The sequence below is a fragment of the Trematomus bernacchii genome, unplaced genomic scaffold (assembly GCF_902827165.1).
Source record: "Trematomus bernacchii unplaced genomic scaffold, fTreBer1.1, whole genome shotgun sequence".
Classification (NCBI taxonomy): domain Eukaryota; kingdom Metazoa; phylum Chordata; class Actinopteri; order Perciformes; family Nototheniidae; genus Trematomus; species Trematomus bernacchii.
In genome coordinates, this window is record NW_022988082.1 from 119,179 (window position 1) to 144,739 (window position 25,561).

The following is a 25,561-nucleotide window of genomic DNA, read 5'->3' on the forward strand; positions in this document are numbered from 1 at the left end:
TAAGTCTTCATTTAATTTAATTTCAAACCTTTATTTAACCAGATGGTCCCATTGAGATCATAGATCTCTTTTTCAAGGGAGACCTGCAAGTCTTGCCATCTGACCAAGTGTTTCTTTCAACCTTGTGGGAAAATAAATTGCCGCCTAGTGATGTGTTGGTGAACTGCATCCCAACAGTGTGTGGAGGTGTGGCAGCCCTTGCCACTGCTCCTGCAGTTTCACTGCCACTGACCAATGGAGTTTCTCCATGTGTTGCTCCAATGTTGGGCTCTTGTGAGCAGTATAATATGTGTGTTTTGGTGACTGCCTTGTGTGTTTTGGGTTCCGTAGTGACGGGGGATGTGCCCCAAGTTAATATGTGTAGTTGTGGAATGGTGAGTGCAGGTGACGTTTTGGGTTCAAACAGTAGTTTGATTGTCTCCCTCCAGGTGGAGCCTCTCCCTCATGTGCTCCCAATCCCCAATCAGGGCCTGCATAAAGGCCTGAGGAAGGCTGCAGTCTCTCTCTCCCTTCTTTTTCTGGGCTGCATGTGTGACCATTAGGGTGATCCTCAGTGCCATGTACATTTTCGAATTCATTTATTTTAAGCTCCAACCACCGGAATTCGTTATGATAGTCAAGAAAACTCTCCTGGTGAATTTCCTAAATCTGACAACATGTACCCCTCCCTCATCAACCTTGAAGTTTAGCCTCACGTAGGGTGGTCCTTAAAATTGAAAGTTGGAAAGTCTAAGCTCCAACCCCCAGAATTCATTCTACAGTATTAGTCAAGAAAACTCTCCTGGTGAATTTTTTCCTCAATCTGACAACATTTACCCCACCCTCATCGACCTGGGCTGCCACACCAGCAGCCACGGTGCTGCAACTGAGGCTAAACTTCAATGTTTTCAGATGTGTAGGGTCTCTGTGTGACACCAGTTGGTTTAACCTGTGTTTTGTTAATTGTTAGATGTTTTAATTGTGTAATTTAATCACTTCCTTTGATAAGAAAGTTGTTCTTAGTTTGCTTTGTAAATTGGCTGGTGAGCCCTCTTATTTTTTGAGTAGTTGAACTATATCTTCTAATTCTGCCAATCAGTTTCTTCTACTTTTTTTTCTCCCGGTTATTTTTAACCACGTTCCCTTATAAACTAGGGGTACAAAGGGAAGTAACAACATTAGTTATTGGTCACACATGCAGCCCAGAGGAGAAGGAAGAGAGGGGGTGTTTTTCAATGTCGAGGAAGGCTCCTCCAGAGCCACTATTTCAAGGATGCTACGTCATCAAGTCCCGCCGAAGGACTGTTCCAATGTCCAGGATCCTTGGAATTCTACCGAGGCCGGCGTCCTTCGTTGCGGGAAATTTCGAGGCTGCGCATGTGTATCCTCCGCGGTCTTAAAATCCCCACAATGCTTTGCACACGGACCAATTTCCAAAATCTTTGGCGGAAATCGCACTCCATTTAAGGCAGGGCCTCACATATGACGCACACCTGCACACCTGTTAGCCTGTTCCACCATTCTTCATTTTCCGAGGCTAGGAAGGATTCTTGCCTCGCTCACCCAGGGACCTGACTCGGAAGACATGTCTTCCGCCCAAGGAAGCGTCCTCGACATTGAGAAACACCCAGGGACTGCAGCCTTCCTCAGGCCTTTCTGCATGCCTTGATTGGGGATTGGGAGCACCTGAGGGAGAGGCTTCACCTGGGGGAGAGGGGGAGAGAGACACACACAAACAAAACAAATGGTCTTGTGGCTTAACTCGCCCCATCTAAGGGGGATAAGTTGGATTGACAAGAGAGTCACACAGGGTTGCAGGTGGGAGTGCGTTCTTCTAGAAATCCAAAACCAAGTTAACCCCTCTTTATTTTCCACTCTTTCCCACTCTTTCCTTCATTCCCTCTCTGCCTACCTCTCCTTCTCTTTTTAGGTAATGCTAAACAGTCCCAAACGGATTGAGGAGGAGAAAGCCAAAATGGCCACAAAGGAGAAAGCTCTGCAAGAGAAAGAAGGAAAAAAGCCTTCAAATAAAACAAATAACACAGTCAATGGAACTGGTGGAACACCTATACATGTCAACACTCTGCAGGTAAACACAACTCGGCAGAATTTAAATGCAGTGGTTATGAATGTGTTTCTGATGCTTACATCATTTGTATTAGTATCACATTCATCATTAAGAATGATATTATCTGAGTAAATGACATGTGATCTCAAAAACCTAATTAGCTTACTTTTATTTACCTGCACGTATACCCCTTTACCACTGCAGCGATTTTAGAGCTGGTGTGGAGCCGGTGCTTGATAGCGAACCAGTTTTTTTTGTGTGTTTCCACTGCAGCAGTGCCTGCCCGCAGCCCCGAAAACTGGTTCGAATTTGGAACTGACACAAATTGGCAGGAAAATACATGGTTCTGTTGGAGAGTTTGGGCAAGATTAACCTGAGCAATGACAGTTCCGAGTACAGCAAATAGAAGAAAGTTGTCACAGAAGCAGTGGAGCCAAGAACGCAACCACACTTGTCAGGCAACATTAACCAGGCACATGTGTGATAGACTATTTTTTTTCCGACCATGCACCGTTTTCTACCATTGACCATTTTGAACAGCGGCCCAGTAATCTTTTAGTGTTTTTTTTTTTATACTAACTCTTATGTTAAAATCAAACCCACACATCTCAACTTTGTGACTTCTCCTAAAATATGTATATTTATCATCTAGTGAATTTTGGAGGGGTGTGGGATGAAGAGACTTTGTTTAGCATTTATACCTAGAACTGCCAAATGGGGTCATTTTGACCCTTATGTAAACAAATGCATATGCTGTTCTATATTTTGATAAGCAAGCAGTCATATCATTATTTAGAACTAGCTAGATCTGATCGATATGGACATAAATGCGAGTGAAGTATAATCGGTTGCGAGAGACAGAGCTTAGTGAACACGTTGTCTTTTCAGACTGTCACAAGTAAGGGAGGCGTGTGGCGCAGTGGATAGAGCGTTGGTGTTCGGATCAAGGGAGCACAGGTTCAAACCCCACTGCAGTCAGCATGTCGTTGTGTCCCTGGGCAAGACACTTCACCCCAAATTGCTCCTGTGGGGATTGTCCACAGTATTGAGTATGTAAGTCGCTTTGGATAAAAGCGTCTAAAAAGTAACATGTAATGTAATGTAAGATCATAGTGAAAAAATGCCTATAATATGACAATATAGAGTTTAACCTGTTAAGCCCGAGAGACCCCGGTACCGGGGCACTGCCGCAACATCTTGCAGGAAACAGTGTCTGAGGGCATGTTCATTTAATAAACTATGAATGTTTTATATCCATGTAACGGGAATAAAGTCATCTAACTGATCATTTTTATTTATTTTTCAAAAGAAAACCCACAATGCTAACACTGAGCCTCTGAATTAGCAACGAGCGAAAAATGCTAATAGATTACTGCACCGAAAATCACTCACAAAACCTTATTATTTATATTTTCTCCACATGATGGGTACCCTCATTATCACTAAATTATACGAATTTGCGACGTTATAAACAAAAACAGACATCAAAACAGGTGAAGCTAGGTAGCTAAAAATGCTAACATTCTTACATTGGCTCTGTAGTCTCTCCAAAGTGGTCTTCAATTGGCATTAAAACGATAAAAATGCTGCTGAAGTTAATCCATAGGTTAATCCAATGTGTCTGTGTCCCTTTGAAATGATTTCTGATAATCCATAAGCAATAAAACTGCTTTTCCGTTTCCAGATGTCAGAGCTAGAGATAGGTTCGCTCTGATGCAAAACTGCATGTGCGAAGCCCCCACCTTTTTGTTTCACAATGAGTGTGTGTGGGGGACTCCCCCTTCGATTCTATTGGCTCTAACGGTCAGAAAGAGGTGTCAACCATCAAAATCGACAAAGGGGGGCCAGAGATATGGAAAAAACCCCATTTCCACCCAAATCACCTCAGAGGTGGAGTTTTTTTGGCTAAACCTCTCTAAAAAGGTCAAATGTCACTTGTTTTGCATCAATCTTGATACAGGGTACTTATTATATGTTGTACTTTGGATTCCTAAAGCTTTTAGTCTACCTTACCATCATCCAAGGGTAGTTTTCACTATAAGTAAAAAACAATTTTTGGACGGACACTATAATTTACAGTTTTTTACTATGTAAAATCTGAATTTTCTTTAAAATAAAAAACATCTATATTGTTCTGACTTTTCTACATCCAACTCACAGGTTTATCATTACTTTGAGAAAAAAGATTATTAATTTAACCCTTTTAGAAGGGAAGATATGGTCATTTGTTCTGGGAATGTCATTTTCGAGCCTGAGACCTGAAAAACAGGCTCAGGGCTTAAGAGACAATGCCAAAATGAAAGCAACATTAGTTAGTGATACATTTGACATGAATGTGTATAACAAATATGCTAATATCATCCATGTAATACAAGACACACTTTTTGCTGTGGGACGTTGCCAAACGTACATTAAAACTCAACAAAAATATTCATTAATGGGGATATACAGTGAAGGAAATAATTATTTGATCCCTTGCAGATGTTGTAAGTTTGCCCACTTACAAAGAAATTAACAGCATATAATTGTAATGGTAGGGTAGGTTTATTATAACAGTGAGAGTAAGAATATCAAAAAGAATATCCAGAAATTGACTTGCAATTCACTGTGGGAAATAAGTATTTGATCCCCTTGCAAAACATGCCTTAGTACTTGGTGGAGAAACCCTCACCTTTCTCATGATCATCAAAAGATCATGAGATCACAGGGCGAGATCTCCATGTGTGGAGCCCCATACCAAGGGCGATTGATGCTCATTTTGTGGTTCTTCCATTTCTGAATAATCGCACCAACAGTTGTCTCCTTCTCACCAAGCTGCTTTCTGATGGTCTTGTAGCCAATCCCAGCCTTGTGCAGGTATACTTTCTTGTCCCTGAGGTCCTTAGACAGCTCTTTAGTCTTGCCCATGGTGGAGAGGTTAGAAGCTGATTGATTGATTCTGTGGACAGGTGTCTTTTATACAGGTAACAAGTTGATATTAGGAGTACTTTCTTAAAGGAAGAGGACTTATGTAACCGGTCTGTGGGAGACTTGTTGGTTGCAAGGGGATCAAATACTTATTTCCCACAATTGAATGCAAATTAATGTATATCTCTTATTGGTTCTTTTTGATATGCTGTCTCTCATTAGTCAAATAAACCTACCATTAAAATGATAGACTGTTCATTTCTTTGTAAGTGGGTAAACTTACAAAATTGGCAAGGGATCAAATAATTATTTCTTCCACTGTATCAGGCGACATTGCTTGTGTGGCAATCAGACAGTGGATTACAACATTTAAGCGGGACCTGCCGTCCAAACAGTAGAGTAGGCTGAACACCGGTGGAGCAGCGGCATAACGCTCCAATGTTGAGCAAATGCTGCTGATTTATAGTAGCAAACTATTTGCCATTTCATTCTGGAAAACATTATAAAGATGGAAAAGTTGTTTCAATCTGACTTCGTAAGCATATAATCAACATAAGCATAGCTCCAATGCAATTTGCCTTTGTTTATGCTGGCATTGCTGAGAAATGCAGTGACGTGAACATCGCCTCCAGGGCTCTCGTTGGTGAAAAAGCAAACGGTTGTTCTATTTCGTCCCTACTGACCGCCAGAGGCGGTGCTTTAGCACTGGATATGTCCATCGCACGCATGCGCAGTTTGAGTACCTAATAACAACAAAGTCACCTGTGACCCACGTGACGACGGCTACATAGGCCGGCGTCATTAGTGGATCGGCTCCTTTTCATCTTCTCACTTCGCATTCTTGTAGCCTACAACGTTCAGGTTTGAACGTTTGATCGGAGGGATTTCTCTGCATACAGCTGGCCGCGTGCAGCTTCGCGACTGACAGTCGGAGCTACGGGTTGTTAACGCGTCCTCCAGGAGCTGTGGCCGGCTGTGCGCTGTGCAGAGCCTCGACGGACAGGTTTGTGTCAACTTGTTGCTGGTGATGGTTGTGTCCCCGCACCCTCTCCCAGCTAAGTCGTCCTGATTGCTGTTTTATTTATTGTTTGGCTTAGACTTTCTGGTGACGACAGTGTTCCCGCTTCCTCTCCCATAAAGTTGCCCTTATTATGCTCTTTTGAAAGTTCTGCTTGTGGCGTTGTGCCCGAGCTATCATTAGCATTTGAGTTTCCAGCTTTAGCTGCGTCTCTCATTGAATTTAGTATGGAAAGCCCAGTGTGCCATATTTTGCCCGTTTTTTGTTTAGATGCAGAGAGTAAGGTAAGTACTGGCCATAGTTACTACTGTAACTACGGTCCTAGGCCATGTAAGCACTGGCCATGGTTACTACTGTGACCATGGCCTACGGTTCTATGCGGGCTTTTCTATTCCATAGAAGCTAATTATCTGGTCTTAACATTAGTGTTTTGACTTGGTGGCTTGATTGTTAGCAGCAGCCACTTGGCTAACACCTTGCATATTAAGCTTAATTATTTAACTCAGCCGGTGAGGGCAGTGCTCTCGCTCCCGCTCCCGGTAACATATGGTTTTGATTGCAGTAGCGCTATATTGTTGTATTACTGCTCCTAGTACTAGACTCCTAGCACTAAGATGAGTAGATGCAGAGAACAATCTTCACTGTGTGTGCTGTGTGCTCTGCATGTGTGGCCATTAAAGAGGATTTCATCTTCCCAATATTATATTATCTAGTGTGCAGCCGTTTGGCTGACACTTTTAGGTACCGGCCACAGTTACTACTATAACTACGGTTCTAAGCCGTGTAAGTACTGGCCACAGTTACTACTGTAACTACGGTTCCAAGCCGTGTAAGTACTGGCCATAGCTACTACTGTAACTACGGTTCTAGGCCGTGTAAGTACTGGCCATAGTTACTACTGTAACTACGGTTCTATGCTGTGTAAGTACTGGCCATAGCTACTACTGTAACTACGGTTCTATGCTGTGTAAGTACTGGCCATAGTTACTACTGTAACTACGGTTCTAGGCCGTGTAAGTACTGGCCATAGTTACTACTGTAACTACGGTTCTAGGCCGTGTAAGTACTGGCCATAGTTACTACTGTAACTACGGTTCTAGGCCGTGTAAGTACTGGCCATAGTTACTACTGTAACTACGGTTCTATGCCGTGTAAGCACTGGCCATGGTTACTACTGTAACTACGGCTCTGTGCTGTTCTCTTCTTTAGAAGCTAGTTATCTGGTCTTAAACATTTGTGTTATTTGACTTGATCTCGCTTGATTGTTAGCAGCAGCCGCTTGGCTAACGTCTTGCGTGTACTGTTAAGCTTCATTATTTAACTCAGCTGGTGAAGGCAGTGCTCTCGCTCCTGCTCCCGGTAACGTATTGTTTTGATTGTTAGCAGCAGCCGCTTGGCTAACATCTTGCATGTTTTGTTAAAGCTTCTTTATTTAAACTCAGCTGGTGAAGGCAGTGCTCTCGCTCCCGCTCCCGCTCCCTGTAACGTATTGCTCTGATTGTTAGCAGCGGCCGCTTGGCTAACATCTGGCGAGTTCTGTTTCGCCCCCACTCCTGGTAGACGTGCTGCTTGATTCTTAGCAGCGGCCGCCTGGCTAAGCTGCCCCGTTAAGCTTCTGTATTTAATCCAGCTAGGTGTAGGCAGTGCTCTCGCTCCCGCTCCCTCTGCTAGTAACGTGGGTGTAGGTCATTCACATCCCTCTCTGTGTTCGGCGAGTAGGAGCATTGCTCTACTCTTTCCGTTCAGCAAGTAGCCGGTGAAGGCTGTGTTCTCGCACCCGCTCCCGGGTACGCTGCACCTGGCATTCGTTATGAACTCAGCTAGTGAAGGCAGTGTTTTTCGCCCCCGCTCCTGGTAGACGTGCTGCTTGATTCTTGGCAGCAGCCGCCTGGCTAAACTGTCCTGTTAAACTTCTTTATTTAATCCAGCTAGGTGAAGGCAGTGCTCTCGATCCCGCTCCCTCTGCCGGTAACGTGGGTGTAGTTACATCCCTCTTTGTGTTCGGCGAGTAGCAGCACCGCTCTACTCTTTCCGTTCAGCAGGTAGCTGGGGAAGGCTGTTTTCTCGCACGCGCTCCCGGTTACGCTGCATCTGGCTACCTACAGACTGGCTCATTCATGTAGCGCCTGTATGGCGTCTCTTGAGCCCGAGGACGGCCATGGCCGCTGCCCCCCTCTGCTTTGGCCTCGAGCATTTGAGGGAGGGTCTCACGCAAAGCGCCTGCATGAGCTGTAGATTCATGCCTCGGGCGCTCAGAGTGGCTAGAGTCGTAGAGGTGGTACCTCTCCTCGTCACAACTTCCTCCAGCTCAGTCTGGCCGTTCCCGGCGACTTGATGGAGTGATGGCTATGGGTTCACCCCCCAGGTAGAGGGCTAGAAACAGGCTGTCCTCTAAGGTGGGTCGGTTAGCTGCCATCATGGAGCAGACGAAGTCGCTCCTGTTGGCCCTTCAGCCAGGGGCCAGTGTGGGGGCTACTAGCTTGCCGCCTGGCCCTCCTTCGGTTGCCACACCTCTGCTTGAGGATGCCATGTCGCTAGCGGCTCCGGCTAAACCTCTTCACCCCCGAGGAGGCTTCCCACTCCTCTGCTCAGAGCTCTCTGCAGGGCACGGAGGACGCCTCCATGGCGGCCATTACTCGTGCGGCCCTGGTACGCTTGCAGCTTCAGGTTCCGCAGGCCGACTCGGCTCAGGCTAGCGCCTTCTTCAGGCATAACCCTGCCCCTTTTCACTCCCACGGTCCTCCTTCAGAGGAGTACCTGAGGGAGCTCCATGCATGCTGGAGAGACACCAGGGCCCTCTCCCACTCTGCTGCCATGCAGGATCCGACGAGGGTGGGGCTGGGTCGCTTGCCATCCATTGAGCCTGCCATCGCCTCCCCGATTCTGGCTCCTGATGCCAGGTGCCCTCGGCCTTAGTGCAGGGTCACAAACGAGCTGCTCTGTAGGGCCTACGACACAGCGGCACGGGAACTCCCTCTCCCATCTGATACTGGCTGTCTCTACCTCTCTGCAGCAGGCTCCGGCTGAGCCTTCTTTGCTGGGCCTCAGTGATGCATCACTGTAAGCCTTTGCCCTAATGTCTAGGGAATTGGGACGAGTTATGTCCTTATTGGTGCAGACTCGTCGCCAGGTTTGGCCTGCTCAGTCACCACTGTCGGAGACATGTCCTCCGTAATGTGCCAGTCGAGCCAGGGGAGCTGTTTAGGGCAGCTACCCTGTAGGCACTGGAGCGTGCTGCCCAAGCTAGGCAGACCAGGCAGCAGCTCTCGGGTCTTTATAAGCCTGTGCCCACTCCCAGCAGGCCCAGGGGCCCAGGGGCCCCTCTAGCAGCCGCTCTCAGCCACCAGCTTACAGTGGTGGTCTGCGGAGGTCCCAGCGCCGGTAAGGCGCCGGTCGTCTGCTGCTTTCCCAGCAGCAGCTCAGTTACTGGGCTGTCTGTACTTCCGGCCCTTGGGTGGTTTTTCACCTTAACCCAAGGGTACGAACCGCAGTTCCAGCCCCTAGCCTTCGGCCGGGCCAAAATGACAGTCGTCAGCGATCAGGCAGAGGCCCTAGCTTTGGCCCAAGAGTTGTCCGTCCTTCTGTCAAAGGACGCAATCGAGCCCTGAGAGTGGTGCCCCTGGAGACCATCTGCGCCGCGGCGTCGTGAGCGTCTTCTGGCACATTCTCCAGTTGTTATCAGGTTAATGTCGCCACTCCCCATTCTTTGGGCGTGGTCCTTTTGCGGCGCTCCGCTGCTTCCAGTAGTGAGCAAGGGCTTGGATTCTTCATGACTTGGTTGGTATAGGTCATCCAGTGCTAAAGCACAGCCTCTGGCGGTCAGTAGGGACGAAATAGAACGATAGTTACGGCTGTAACTACGGTTCTATGAGTCCCGGATGACCGCCAGAGTTTCCTGTCACTCAGAATTCTTGTGTGCTCGCGAGAAGATTCTGGGAGCCGATCCACTAATAACGCCGGCCTATGTAGCCGCCGTCACGTGGGTCACAGGTGACTTTGTTGTTATTAGGTACTCGAACTGCGCATGCGTGCGATGGACATATCCAGTGCTAAAGCACCGCCTCTGGCGGTCATCCGGGTCTCATAGAACCGTAGTTACAGCTGTAACTATCGTTTTAGCTAATGCAACAACTGTAAAACCAACTAGCGCCGACTGCACTGACCTATAACGGTACTCATTTGAGTGGAAAAAGGGTAAATGAGGGCATTTCTCCTAAATTCTAAGCTTAATAATAATAATAATAATAGGGGAATACGTTTCCTTTCCTTGATAAAGACAAAAATAACACATCAGGCATCATTATAACAATTGATGTATAATTAAAAAAAAAGAGTAATGGCACCTTAGTCTTTCTTGAAACACTTGAAGCCACGATGACAATATCATATTACTGAATTCAGTTTCTGTCTTTTAGGTGGTGGAAACTCGCTGTAAGAAAGTTTGCACCTCCAAGTCGGACCTTCGCTCCAATGACTTCAGCATTGTGGGATCTTTACCTCGAGACTTTGAACTTTCCAATTTTGACTGTTATGGTAAACCTGTTGAAGTATCTGGGGCCCTCAAGTCACAGAACAAAGCCAACAAGAAACCAGCACCACCCAAACCTGTCATACCTGCTGCAGCCAAACGTGTTGATCTCTATGCAAGAGCCCTCTTTCCCTTCTCGTTTCTCTTCTTTAATGTTGTCTACTGGTCTGTCTATCTGTGAGAGGGGGGGAAAAGGAGAGTAGGGTGGAAATAAAGGGATTTGTTAACTGTAGTTTGTTACCATACTGTTATTGAAAGTATATTGACCTTGCAAATTCACTTACCTAACTATTTACTTAAAAAAATCCAGAGCCATGTTTGCAGAGCTGATGACACAATGTGATGATGTGGTTGTTGGGACACAATGTAAATCAACACAACTACAAGACCTTGAGGCTGTTGGCTGGAGTTCCTCTCAAACCCAGGCATTAAGTAGGCACTGCATGTTGTCTCTGATACAGCTCCTTGTGTTTAATGTGAAACAAATCCTGCTTTGCTCACACCAAAACCCCTATGCTTCCCATTAGATATAAATGCTTTTTCATGAAGAAAAAATAATATTGGTAACAGTTTATGTTAAAGATATAGAACTCAAAAGTGAGACACACAAACTTAAATAAGACCTTATTCCAAAAATGTAAGAATATGCAAAGAATAAAGGAATACATATATTGTAAATGAAGTTACATGAGATCTTTGTTATTTCATCATGTCAACTGTATAATTGGGGTTCATTTTATTGGAACAGTTTCATTTGGAAGAATATAGGTTCCACACTGTCAAAGGTTAAGGTTGAAAGGTTGATTCTGTAATAAATGTTTGGTTTGCTCAGGTGTGGCAGGAAAAAACTACCACTTAGTCAGAACCGTCAAATAAACACAGAGACAGATATATACAAAATAGAATCAATCTTTATTATTACCACAATTCATAAGATGAGAAGAGAGAACAAGAGACCACTGCAAGTACTGGGTTATGTGCTACAGAAGCATACTTACAATACATCACTATTATACTTCGCATACACTTTAAGCTACTTCCGGGTACCACTTAAGTACACACCAAGTGTACTATTCTGTTTCATGACAAATTGCACTTGCATTTTAATGACATAAAAACATTTACAACAAACCAAAAAACATCTTTATACTTGAATAATTTGAACTATAGTTAACAAAACATGATGGTTAAACTGACTCACATCATTTATTGACTTGCAAAGTCTAAATAAAATTAAAATAAATTTGAGGATGCCGGCCATCACTGAGGAGGAACGTTGTTTTTGTAGCCCTCATTATTGCATTTCCTCCGCAGCAGGGCCCGGATCGCGCTGACTTCGGTACCCGGACATTTTTCTCTCACCGTGTCTTTCAAAACAGGAAGGAAGCATGGGATTTAATACTTGATAATATAGACAATATATTAGATTGAAATCCATTCATAATGATAACATTAATACAGAATATCTGTACCTATAATTGCATTTATTTTCTCCGGGTCAAGTTGGTTCTTGACCTCCGCTGTTTCCCCCTTCCCAGTAAGGGTAAACTTGGCCAGGGTGTCTTTCCCAAAGATTAATGTGGCTAGGTCCTGGGTGAAAAGAGACATCCTTCTGTTGCCTAACCTTTGGAAGAGGCGTGTGGAGACCAGGGTTGCGGTCCAATAGTCCAAAAATCAGCTCCTAACGTCTATCCCTATCGTCTATCCCTTGACCTCTGTGTGAAACATCACGGGGTTAAGGGATAGTGGATAGGAGAATTCAAAAGGACTTAGGAGAAGAGACTGCGGTACTTTAGAGAATTCAACTCCACTTTCACTATCCGACGTGTTTATGATGCGCCAGCGGACGTCATAAATGTGCGTCTGCTGCTGTGGGGAAACTATGGAAACTACAGTTTTCTATACAACGGACTACAACATGGATGTATAATAACAACAACGGACTACTGTAAACTCATCCAGAGACTCTGCACCGTGCTCTGATGCTGTTGATGCTTTATGAACGTGGACAACAGAGAAACATATTCTTCATGACCAAAAAAGGAAAGTGAAACTTACATGTATGCTCGTCACCCTCTCCCTCCGGTCCACATTAATACAAATGATCCCAATACGTATGATTTTATGAACTATGAAAAGATCTTAAAATGTATTTATTATAAACGTTAGTCCCAGTGGCGGCTGGTGGAAAATATTTTTGGTGGGGCTATGGAAATGGTGACCAAAGCATACTAGGGCGGTCCGGGGGGATCCTCCCCCGGAAGAAATATTTGAGAAATTACCACTTAAATTATGACTTCTGGTGATGTTAGATGTAGGGGGGGGGGAGGCTTAAAAATATGAGATAATCCATAATCTTCAGTGTCATTAGCTATGAATCTTCCAAAACTGTGCAACAGTACAGTAGGCCCACTCAAACTGCAGAACACTGGTGCTTTGGGAACACTCAAATTATTTAATTCCCATTTAAAATCAGGAGACTAAATACGAACATTATGTGTATGTGTGTGTGTGTGTGTGTGTGTGTGTGTGTGTGTGTGTGTGTGTGTGTGTGTGTGTGTGTGTGTGTGTGTGTGTGTGTGTGTGTGTGTGTGTGTGTCATACTTGCCAACCCTCCCGATTTTCGCGGGAGACTCCCGATTTCATTACCCTCTCCCGGTTTCCTCCCGGGGTCATATTTCTCCCGCATTTCTCCCGATTTCTGACAAAATCAGATTTACTCACGACTGTTTCCACTCGGACTTTAATACAGCTACACCATTGTTTGGTTTCCATGGTAGCGCGTCTCTTTAGACGCAGTGCGCGCAACTCAAAGTCTGATGAAAACTGAACAAGAATCGACAACTCGACCCTCTGCTCACTCCTTTCCTGTAAAATACAGGTCCAGCCCACACATATGCTCCATGGTGCTACAGGCATTGCCCATACAACTACAATAAGCATGTAAATGTTAATCTACAGCTCCGGCGATCCACTAGCACCGGAGTCTCCACCTGCAGACGCAGCCATCCTCGACAACTACTGTAGCGTCACCTTGGATACGAGTCCAAACAACCCACAGACACACAGGCCAGGGCGCTGACAGGGCGCCCTTTGAGCATCAGATCTGACAACGCTGATTGGCTGAAATTATGTTTCGGCGGCATAGTTTACAGATAGCAACAGTCAGCTTGTTGGCTGCTGCTGCTCTGGGTGAGGGCTCCTTTCTTACCGCCCCGACGAGAGAGGGTAATGATACACGCTGCGGCCAGGCAGGAAACATGTGACTTATCAGTAACTTTAGACATCGTAAAACAATTTTAAACGAGATTTTATTGTAGATTATACATTTTACTGATACCAACTATATAATATTTACCTTGTTAATTAAAAAAAAAAAATATATATATATATATATTTCTTTTTTAAATATATTTTTTTATTTATTTTTAATTTTTAATGACAATCAAACATGTGGGAAGAGGGGGGACGGCGCTCCTAGCGCCCCTATGGGCCGGCCGCCACTGGTTAGTCCTTAACATCTATCACCATTCAAACATCTTTTAAAAGTTGAACAAACCCCACACAGCTCAGTAAAGACTGTGAAATGTTGACTTTATTTGATCATTTCAGTAAAAACTAACGTTCATATTTCTCTTTTTGATTATAATACTGATGAATGTTCAAAACAAAGCACTTTGGCAATTTACCACATACGTTTTAAAAAGCGTAATAAGCACCGTAACTTTCATGATATAATTTCTCGGTCATAATCGGTTGTTTCCGTGAACGGCCGAATGTTGTGTGACGGCAAATGCTGCGGCTGCAAGGCATCGTGGGGCAGCATTTTCTCCTCTCCTTTCGTAAAGGAAGGTCCAGTGGTTCCTAAGCTAAAGGAGGTTATAAAGGAAGTTTGAAACCTCCTTTCCTATCATGTAGGTCATACCAAGTCATCACTATTGCGGCCAGTTTGCTTGGAGTCACCGTGGCCACTACTGGAACTACATAGTGATGATGACCCTGAAATGTTGTCCAGTACCTTCTTCATGGTAGCCACCAATCTTGGCATCTCTAAAAAGTGGGTATAAAAAAGTATCCAGGTGAATATAACAAATTCAGACATAAAATAGTGTCATTATACAACCGCAAAATCTGAGTACTATGATTGATCATGGTGCATTCCAACAGTTCTGATTTTCAGAAATGACACTCTTTCTTTTGCATTCGTTTACTGTTGTATAAATGCAATAGATCGTTTATTTTCAAATTTGTAACATGTGAGAAGTCGGGTCGGGTCTAAAAATAAATGTGGGAATTCATGAATTTTACTTCATAACTTCATTCAAATTATTGCAGGTGGGTCAATAAACTGTGTGGGAGGATTCAGGTGGCTGCAGAGCTAACCCAGGCATCACTTTTATTTTATCTTTTATTTAACCTTTATTTAACCAGATAAAAACATTGAGATAAAATCTCATTTTCAATGCTGACCTGGCCAAGAAGGCAGCAACGTTACACATAACACATAACACAAACATATCAAATACAGAAAACATAACTAAGAAAACAAAAGACGAAAAAGCAGTCACTACATTGTGCACATTAGGACAGTAAGGTACACTACTTGTTACTGCAAGAGCAGCTGGAGGTAAGGACTTCAGACAACTTCAATTTAAAACATGCTATCGAGACAAGTGCCATCAGTTTAAGGCGTGATTGAAGGTCATTCCAAGACCAAGGACCATAATAAGAAAGACTCCTTTTTCCCGCCTCAGTCCGCACAGCAGGTACCTGGAACCGTATCCAGGCACTGGATCTGAGGTTGTAAGAGTCGCAAACTGGGGCAAATCTGACACATATGTACAGTGGAAGCTTACCTAAAATGGCTTTATACATGAATAAAAACCAGTGCTGCATCCTACGCATAGTAAGTGAGGACTATCCAGTTAGGCTGTACAGTGTGCAAAGATGAGTCCTATAGGGTGCATTTGATATGTAACGCAGTGCAGCATGGTAAAGTGGGTCAAGTTTGGCCAAAACAGTGGGACAGGCAAATCTATAAATGGTATCATCGTAGTCCAGCTGGGACAGGAATAAGCCAGAGACCAATCTTTTACGGGATGAAATTGAAAAACAACATTTAAGTCTGAAAAGGAAGCCAAGAGTGAATTTCAATTTCTTTGTTAAAACTTCAATATGGTGTTTAAAATTCAGATTACTGTCCAACCAAAAGCCCAGATATTTGTAGGTATCAACAAACTCAACAGAAACGCCATCAAGGGTGTCAATGGAGAGGCAAGAGGAGGACACTGACTTGGGAGCAAAAAGCATTGCTTTGGTTTTCTTACTGTTCAATAGCAGTTTGGAATCAAGGAGTGCATGCTGCAGCGTGATAAAATCAGATTTTAAATTGGAAACGGCCATATCCAGAGAAGGAGCACATGAGTATACAATAGTGTCATCAGCATACATATGATAGGTAGAAAATTGCATCTGATTACAAATATTGTTTACAAAAGAGCAAGGGCCCCAAAATAGAGCCCTGTGCACATGCACATGCACCAACCCACCTTTCAGAGCCTTCAAAGTGTCCTGATCCAATTCCACCAAGACTTTCTGTGGTTGCTGCTGGCACTCTGGCTCCTTCTGTGGAAGGATGCAAGTGTCCTCCTCATCTTCCTCCTCCTCACTGGTCACAAAGCACTAAAATGAGAAAATGAGAATTTGAGTGCAAATTTCACACCACAAACTCTAAAAATTATATGGGAAACACTGCACATCAATTTGAAAGAAACAATTACATATTTAGACCTACATATCTTTGCCTTTTGATCGGCTCAAAAAGATCAATAGAGGTGACATCAGAATCTCACGAGTGACAAGGTGATTCGGTAGTATACACAGCAGTACAGCATTAACACAAGGGAGGCGTGTGTGGGTGTGTGTTACACTATAGTAACATGTTAGTAACTAACTGTCTGCACACATTTCAGAATCAGACAGCTGGAGGAGGTGCTGAAGATGTAGGACACCAGGCTGGGCTGGGGCAGGGGGCAGAGAGACCCAACAGAAATCCATTACAGGTGGGATGAGATGGTTTCGGATATACAGTAGATAATCATGAATCAATAACAGTTGTCTGGGCCAGTAATTTAGTGGGAATGCTGATACAGCATTCCAACTACTTGTTATGCTACGCACAAAATTCTTTATTATTCCGCCGGGTTATTTTGCAGCTCTTCTTTGTTGTGTCTCGCCAGATTTGTTAGTATTATTTCTCTGTTTAGTTCATATTGTCAAGTCCGCGTCTGCCAACCCTTTTTTGTTGTCTGTCATTTCCTGTTTTACTTTGTGAGTTTCTTCTCTAATTTCAGGTAGTTTGACTCCTACCTGGTCAGGTGTGCCAATTGACCTGATTACCTGCCCCGCCCTTATTGTTTGCACCTGTGGAGTCCCTTGTGTGTGTATTTATTCCCTGTTTTCTCTGTGCCAAGTGCCAGATCGTTTTGATTCTTGTGTTGCCTGTCAGCCAGTTGTGTTCTGTGCTACGGTGAATTTAGGTTAGCTTTTTGAGAAGTCATTTGAGCGTTTTTGTATTATCTTGTAAAATCACCGCAAGTAAATCCTTTTTTGGAATCATCTTTTGTCTGGAGTCGTGCATTTGGGTCCTATCATTTTTGTGTGTGCCCCAGTCGTAACATTACGATCTGGCCAACAAATGGACTCAGCCGACTTTCAAACCCTGAGAGCAGCGCTCTGTTCTCAGGCTCAACGCCTGCGGCAGCAGGAGGAGGACATGACGGGCATAAACCAGGGAGTGAAGGCCCTGACTGACAGCCAGAGTGAGTTTCGTGGTGCGGTTACGACGCAGATCAATCGTCTGGCTGAACAGTTCCATAATATACTCACTCGTTTGGATAGTGTGCCCGCCGCTTCTTTCGACGTGGCTGCCCCAGCCCCAGAGACTACAGCTGATTTTCTCGTGCCAAATTCCATGATTCGTCTTGCTCCTCCTGCGAAGTTCTCAGGCGAGTCTGGTAATTGCAGTCCTTTTCTAACTCAGTGTGACCTGCATTTTACCTGCCTGCCTGCTGCTTTCCCCAGCGATTCAGCCAAGGTGGCGTTCATTGTGTCCCACCTCACGGGAAGAGCGGAAGCCTGGGCTACGGCGGAGTGGGCACGGAACTCTCCGGTGTGTAAATCATTACAACTGTTCATTGAGACTATAAAAAAAATCTTTGACCGAACCACACCGGGGAGAGAAGCTGCCAGAGCCCTGACACAGATCTCCCAGCAGAATCAGAGTGTGTCTGATTACGCCATTGACTTTCGCACTTTGGCCACGGACAGTGGATGGAATGAAGATGCACTATATGATATGTTTCTCAGCGGACTCAGTGACTGTGTGCGGGATCTTCTTGTTCCTCTTGATCTTCCGCCGGATTTGGACAGTATGATCGCCTTGGCTATACGCACAGACACTCGGCTGCAAGAGCAACGGAGGGAGAAAGCGAGGAAAGCGTCACCTCCGCTAGCTAAACGAGGAAGCTCACCTCCTGCACGATCTCCACGACGGCCCGGATTTCGTACCCACTATTCCTCCTCTACTGTGAAACCTGCTTCGTGGACCACAGAAGAGGAACCCATGCAGCTCGGAAGGGCCAGGCTGTCTCCCGAGGAAAAGCAGCGGCGTCTCCGGGACCGTTTATGTTTCTACTGTGGGAAGCAGGGACATTTCCTGGGAGCCTGCCCGTTAAAAGACGGGGCTCACCAGTAAGACGGAGGGTGCTGGTGAGCCGACTGACAACCGCAGATTTTCCTTCACGTTCCATGACCCAAGTAGAGGTTAGTAATAATGAGCACAGCATATGTTTGAAAGTACTTGTAGATTCAGGGGCTGACGCTAATTTAATGGACTGGGGGTTAGCTAAACGTTTGAAAATTGCCTCTGTGCCTTTGACTCAGACACTTGAGGCTAGCGCTCTTGACGGTACTCTCATGTGCAAAGTGACTCATAGAACCATGCCTCTTAAAGTAACTATTGATCATGAACACACAGAGCATATGACTTTTCATCTGTTTGATTCTGCACAACATGCAGTAATTCTGGGCTATCCCTGGTTGTGTAGACATAACCCTCACATTGATTGGCGGACTGGTAAAATTTTGGGGTGGGGAAGCGACTGTTCTCATTCGTGTTTCAGGAAAAAAACTGCTGAAACTGTGAGAGAGCCCATTATAGACACTGACATGGAAGATGAAAGTAGCCAAGACTCAGACTTCCCCGACCTTTCGAACGTGCCCAGCTGCTACCGAGATCTCAAGGAGGTGTTCAATAAGACTAAAGCGACATCCCTTCCTCCTCATCGCACCTATGACTGCGCCATCGATCTCCTGCCTGGGTCCCCCTTGCCCAAGGGAAGACTGTACTCTCTCTCTGCTCCAGAGAGAGAGTCTATGAGGGAGTACATAGACGGCTCTCTCAAAACGGGCCTCATCCGTCCCTCGTCATCTCCCGCCGGAGCTGGTTTTTTCTTCGTCGAGAAGAAGGATGGATCCCTGAGACCCTGCATCGACTACAGCCCCCTAAACGACATAACCATCAAAAACAGGTACCCCCTCCCGCTTATGGCCTCAGCGTTTGAACCTTTGAAAGGTGCTTGAGTTTTTTCAAAACTAGACCTGCGTAACGCTTACCACTTGGTAAGGATACGGGAGGGGGACGAGTGGAAGACTGGTTTTAACACTCCAAGCGGACATTATGAATATTTGGTAATGCCTTTTGGTCTAACAAACGCACCTGCAGTTTTTCAGGCTCTCATAAATGATGTGTTGAGGGAGTTTTTGAATCATTTTGTTTTTGTCTATCTTGATGATATTTTGATTTTTTCCCGTGATGAGGATTCACACGTTCCTCATGTTCGCCAAGTATTAAGGAAGTTGTTGGACAATCAACTTTATGTAAAGGCTGAAAAATGTGAGTTCCACTTCATTTCTGGGTTTCATCCTGGGTCCTGACCAGATAATGATGGATCCTGCTAAAGTGAGCGCTGTGGCTGATTGGCCCACACCCTCTTCCAGGAAAAAAGTCCAACAGTTCCTTGGATTTGCAAACTTTAACAGGAAGTTTGTTAGGAATTTTAGTTCTATTGCCGCACCTATGCATGTACTCACCTCTCCTTCTGTTCAGTTTGTGTGGACTCCACAGGCAGACCAAGCTTTCCAGAAGTTAAAAAAGGTGTTCACAACAGCTCCAATACTTACCATCCCGGATCCTCAACGACAGTTCACGGTGGAGGTGGATGCCTCCAACGAGGGCATCGGGGCGGTCCTCTCACAGAGGGCAGAGAAAGACAGTAAGCTCCATCCGTGTGCCTACCTTTCACGTAAATTGTCTGCTGCTGAAAGAAACTATGATGTAGGCAATAGAGAGTTATTAGCCGTGAAGGTAGCACTGGATGAGTGGAGGCACTGGCTAGAGGGGGCAGGACAGCCATTTATTGTGTGGACAGACCACAAAAATTTGGAGTACATACGCAAGGCTAAGAGGTTAAACTCCAGACAGGCACGATGGACCTTATTTTTCAATAGGTTTAACTTCACTCTCTCCTACCGTCCTGGCTCACAGAACACCAAACCTGACGCGTTATCCAGGCTTTTTGACCCAGAGGCCCTTTCCAAGGAGACCGAATCCATTCTACCACCCACTCGGGTAATAGGAGGGGTGACATGGCCAATTGAGGCTAAGGTAAATCGAGCATTAGAGGGAAAAACTGTACCCAGCGGAGGTCCTCCTAACCGTCTCTTTGTTCCCCCATCTGTCCGCTCTGACGTGATTCACTGGGCTCACACGTCTGTACTAACATGTCATCCAGGTATTAAAAGAACTATGTACATGATAAAACAAAGGTTTTGGTGGCCTAAAATGGAGAAGGAGGTAACTGAGTATGTGGCAGCCTGCACTACCTGTGCTCGGAATAAGACCTCTACCCAGTCTCCTATGGGTCTACTGCAACCTTTGTCCATTCCAAGCCGCCCATGGTCTGACATCTCGCTGGATTTTGTCACTGGACTGACGCCCTCTGCAGGTAACACCACCATCTGCACTGTTGTTGACAAATTTACCAAGATGACTCACTTTATCCCCATGCCTAAATTGCCCTCTGCTAAAGAGACAGCAGAAGCTCTTTTATCTCATGTTTTCAGGTTGCATGGTTTTCCTCGAGATGTGGTGTCAGACCGTGGGCCGCAGTTCGTTTCCCAGTTTTGGAAGGAATTCTGCAGCCTGATAGGAGCCACTGCCAGCCTCAAATCTGGTTACCACCCACAGGCTAATGGTCAATCAGAGAGGATCAACCAGGAACTGGAGACGTGTTTAAGGTGTCTGGTGTCCCAGAAGCAGCTGATATGGGTGGAGTATGCCCACAACACCCAACCTACATCTGCCACGGGTCTCTCCCCGTTTCACTGCGCCTATGGTTACCAACCTCCTCTTTTTCCAGAAGTAGAGAAGGAAGTGACTGTACCATCAGCACATGCCCTGGTGAGGCGGTGTCGCAGAGTCTGGGCAGGAGCCCGCCAGATTCTCCTGAAGAGTGCTGCTCGCATGAAGAAAGCAGCAGATCGACATCGTCGTCCTGCACCTGCCTACAGACCCGGGCAGAAGGTTTGGCTATCTACGAGAGATCTACCCCTATGTGTGGCCTCCAGGAAGCTGGCTCCGAGGTTTGTGGGTCCGTTTCCCATAACGAAAGTTATTAACCCGGTGGCTGTTCGCCTGCGCCTGCCCAGGTCCCTGAGAGTTCATCCTACATTTCATGTTGTTAAGTCAAACCGGTTCGTGAGAGTCGTTTGGTTCCTCCATCCAAGCCCCCTCCTCCCCCCCGGATGTTAGACGGCGGTCTGATCTACGACGTCAAGAAACTGCTAGCAGTCAGGAAGAGAGGACGTGGCCGACAGTTCCTGGTAGACTGGAAAGGATATGGTCCAGAACATCGGTCGTGGGTACCAGCAAGCTTCGTTGTGGATCAGAGCCTGATAAATGACTTTTTCAGGCTAAATCCACAGGACTCTGGGCCGTCCGGAGTCGGCCATAGAGGGGGGGGGTACTGTTGTGTCTCGCCAGATTTGTTAGTATTATTTCTCTGTTTAGTTCATATTGTCAAGTCCGCGTCTGCCAACCCTTTTTTGTTGTCTGTCATTTCCTGTTTTACTTTGTGAGTTTCTTCTCTAATTTCAGGTAGTTTGACTCCTACCTGGTCAGGTGTGCCAATTGACCTGATTACCTGCCCCGCCCTTATTGTTTGCACCTGTGGAGTCCCTTGTGTGTGTATTTATTCCCTGTTTTCTCTGTGCCAAGTGCCAGATCGTTTTGATTCTTGTGTTGCCTGTCAGCCAGTTGTGTTCTGTGCTACGGTGAATTTAGGTTAGCTTTTTGAGAAGTCATTTGAGCGTTTTTGTATTATCTTGTAAAATCACCACAAGTAAATCCTTTTTTGGAATCATCTTTTGTCTGGAGTCGTGCATTTGGGTCCTATCATTTTTGTGTGTTCCCCAGTCGTAACATTCTTCTCCCACATTCCACATCGCAGAAACTCCGTTCAAACATCAAAACGTTCAGCTCGGTCGGGAATCGATGGCTATTACTTTTCTTATTCATAACTTTCATAATTCCAGAGATACATTCCATAATTCATCAAATATTTAACCATTGAAGTCAATGGAGAAACTCTTCAGACTTGAACAATCTTCATGCGACTTCAACTGCTAACTGCTCCTTCATAATTTCACTCAGAAACCTCATTCCAACTTTAAAATGTTACACATCTTTCTGACATTATTCGTGTAACACAACTTTTAAATCTGATTCTTACTTTTAGAGATATTAAACATTGTTCAGACCTTGGTAAAGAGGCCTTCTTCAGATTTTAGAGTGCGTGATGTCACAGCTAGAGTGGAGGACAGATTTAATTTTGCCTTCATATTTTCTTTTAAACCTGCCATAATTCCCAAACCCTACATTCCTGAGACATAATCTTTCATGAGAAACGTAGGAAAACATCTCGTAGCTTGAAAAAAAAATAATAAGCAAAATAATTAAACAAAATGCCTCTTGAGGGCATGAAGTGACAACAACTTGCAACATGTCTCCATTAAACCCCATTGTAAGTTCAGCCTCATCTTTCCCCACCACAGCAGCCGCACACCTTTAGTTAATCTGCCAAAAAGGCCATATTATTAACCCAAAAGTCCACTTCAGATGTTCAAGTTCCTTGACATGCTTCACACTTTGAAATTTCACCGATATCTGTTACGGTTCTTCAACAAAACGTTCACATGTAACAGGTTTATCTCTCATTCAGAACAATGAAAATGCTCTCCTCTCACTGATTACTGCACATCACCATGGAAACCTTCGATCTCTGGATACGTCGTTAACTCAAATATAAACCCCTGTGTCATGGAACACGATGTCATAACTCCAACTGACATGCTCAGAGCAGCAGACTTCAGATAATGGTTAATGGTCCTGCCCTCAACAGCTCTACGTTCAATTATGGGGTGTCATCATATGCCGTTTCCATGGAAACGCATCCCTCGCCATAAAACACGATGTCGCTGTAACTCCAATGGACACGGTCCGATCGTCCCCCAAACTTCGCTTGTATATCACCGGTCCATGCCTCAACAGCTCTACGTCAAATCTGACATCTCACCATATGCTGTTTCCATGGAAATGCATCCCTCGCCATAAAACACGATGTTGTCGTAACGCCTATGAAAAGGGTCAAAACAGCACCACACTTCAGATAATGGTTAACGGTCCAGCCCTCAACAGCTCTACGTCAATTATGGGGTTTCATCATATGCCGTTTCCATGGAAACGCATCCCTTGCCATAAAAGACGATGTTGCTATAACTCCTATGAAGATGTTCAAAAAGTGCTCAAACTTCACATGTGTGCTAAGAGTCCAGCCGTGAAGACATCTACGGGACAGTTTTTAGATTTCTTCAAATGCCGTTGCCATGGCAACACAGTGCTCGCCATGAAACACGGTTTTCTCATAACTTCAGTGAAAATGCTCCAAACGGCCCAAAACTTCACAGGTTTGGTAACGATGCAGCCATCAACGCATCTAAGCGTATTATGGGATGTCATCAAATGCCGTTGGCATGGCGACAGATCATTCGCCATCAAGTTAGTTCAAAAGTTTGCAGTTCAAATATTCTGCTGCTTTTCCAAGCCTTTTTACTTTCTTTTCTTCTCTCATCACACATTCAAGCCCCCAGTGTTCATGTATAATTTCAATCTAAATTCTTCACTTTCTTCTTACACATTACATTTCAGCATAGCAGTTTAGCGTCAGCTTTTCAGCATAAAGCATTCTCACTAGCAATTTCTTCATGAATTGCATTCTCTAGTTACAGCTACACTGTCACAAATGGTCCAGTGTTAAAAGTAAATTAATTAAAAAGTATGATAAAAGGCTGTCATTATTGACATGGAATCACGTGCCAGCATTCGCAGTGCAGATTGCTTTATTTGCTGTGCTTTTAGATCAAACTCAGTATGAAAAGAACCATAGTGCTTTGGTTGTAATTAGTTGATTGAAGTGTCAGTAAAATTGTGTTGTCGGAGCAATTGTTGACTCACTGACATGATAAAAGATTTTAACATTGAACGCCGGGGACCCGACCTGAGTATATGGTACAATTTAGATCACAATGCTTTAGTGGCTAACTTGCTATACACTTGGTACCAACTTCAGAATGGGTCTGCTGCTGAAGATGCTGCTGTGGCTATAGAAGCAGAACACCAGACTGCGCAGGGACAGGGGGCAGAGATATCCAACCCAAATCCATCACAGGTGGGATTGCAATAACACTCAATCTTTGTGAGATTACCAGGAACCTTCTCGTAAAGGAGCATTTCTCCCATCGGAGAACTACCCAAACTAATTACCTATTTTTTCATTGTGGGTGTCCGCTATGTGGAAGTAGTATACACAGCAGTACAACATTAACACATACATTTGAGAAAAAACAGTCAGTCCTCTACATGGAGCAATGTGACACACATAAATCATACACTAAACTGCTCAGGATGACCAGGGAAGGTGTGGGTGTGTGTCACACTATAGTAACTTGTTAGTAACTAACTGTCTGCACAAATTGTCCACATTTCAGAATGAGACAGCTGGAGGAGGTGCTGAAGATGTAGGAGGACACCAGGTTGGGCTGGAACGAACAGGGGGCAGACAGACCCAACATAAATCTATCACAGGTGGGATTGCAATAACAGTTCATCTTTATGGGATTACCAGGAACCTTCTCTTAAAGGTGTGCTTTTCTATTTACAAGCTTAAACTTGATGCACGTATTGCCTAAAAATCTCTCCATTGCAAAGAACACTTTTTCACTGAGCATTTCATTCTTCAGTCAGAGGGGCTTTTGCTTCTCGCGGTAGGCTACGATAACAATCAAAGGGCAAATAAAATACTATAATAAATGCGTTTTTTCCAACTGGAATCTGTATACGTTTTATTTATTTTTATTTTAATGGATTAATGATAGGCCCTGCTTCTGTGACGTAAAGCCATGCCAAATTAGTCATGCAGCAAGGTAATGATCATCAATATTAAAGCAGATATTGATTATAGAGGCTAAATGAGAAGACGTAGCATTTCAATGGCCTGATATTGGGACCCAAACACCATTGACATACTGTGTGGGAGGACCCATAGTGAACTGTTCACACAAGTAATCCCTAAAATATTAGTAAATTGAGGGAGCTGAAAACTAACCAAAACCCACCAAAGCACATGTGGTTTAGTTTAAGTCATAAGCACCAGCAGCTGGTGGATCCCAAGCAGTGACGTGCGGTGAGGTTCATGGCTGGTGAGGCACTGAGTCAGATTTACAAATATTATATTTTGACCTTAATCAAAATATTCGGTTATTTTCAAAAGCTTTTTTAGTCTGATGCTTCGATTCATTTTAAACAGACTGTTCAACAAAAGGATACCCAAAATCTAAATATTGGATTGTTCTTTCTTAGTAAGATCCCATTTTCATTACAAAT

The 25,561-nt window shown here is 44.6% G+C and overlaps 1 protein-coding gene across 2 annotated transcripts in view; it reads left to right on the forward strand.

Annotated features, from left to right (window-relative positions):
- LOC117474932 (glycine receptor subunit beta-like) overlaps positions 1-11,405 on the forward strand; it is a 98,964-nt gene extending 87,559 nt beyond the window's left edge. Inside the window, exons 10-11 of one of the 2 annotated variants that reach the window (XM_034120968.1) lie at positions 1,910-2,068; positions 10,388-11,405. In XM_034120968.1, coding sequence (XP_033976859.1) covers positions 1,910-2,068; positions 10,388-10,681 — 453 coding nt within the window. In that variant the 3' untranslated portion in view covers positions 10,682-11,405. The remainder of the gene's footprint in view (positions 1-1,909; positions 2,069-10,387) is intronic. The other variant, XM_034120969.1, reaches the window with a different exon arrangement.
- Positions 11,406-25,561: the final 14,156 nt, after the last annotated feature.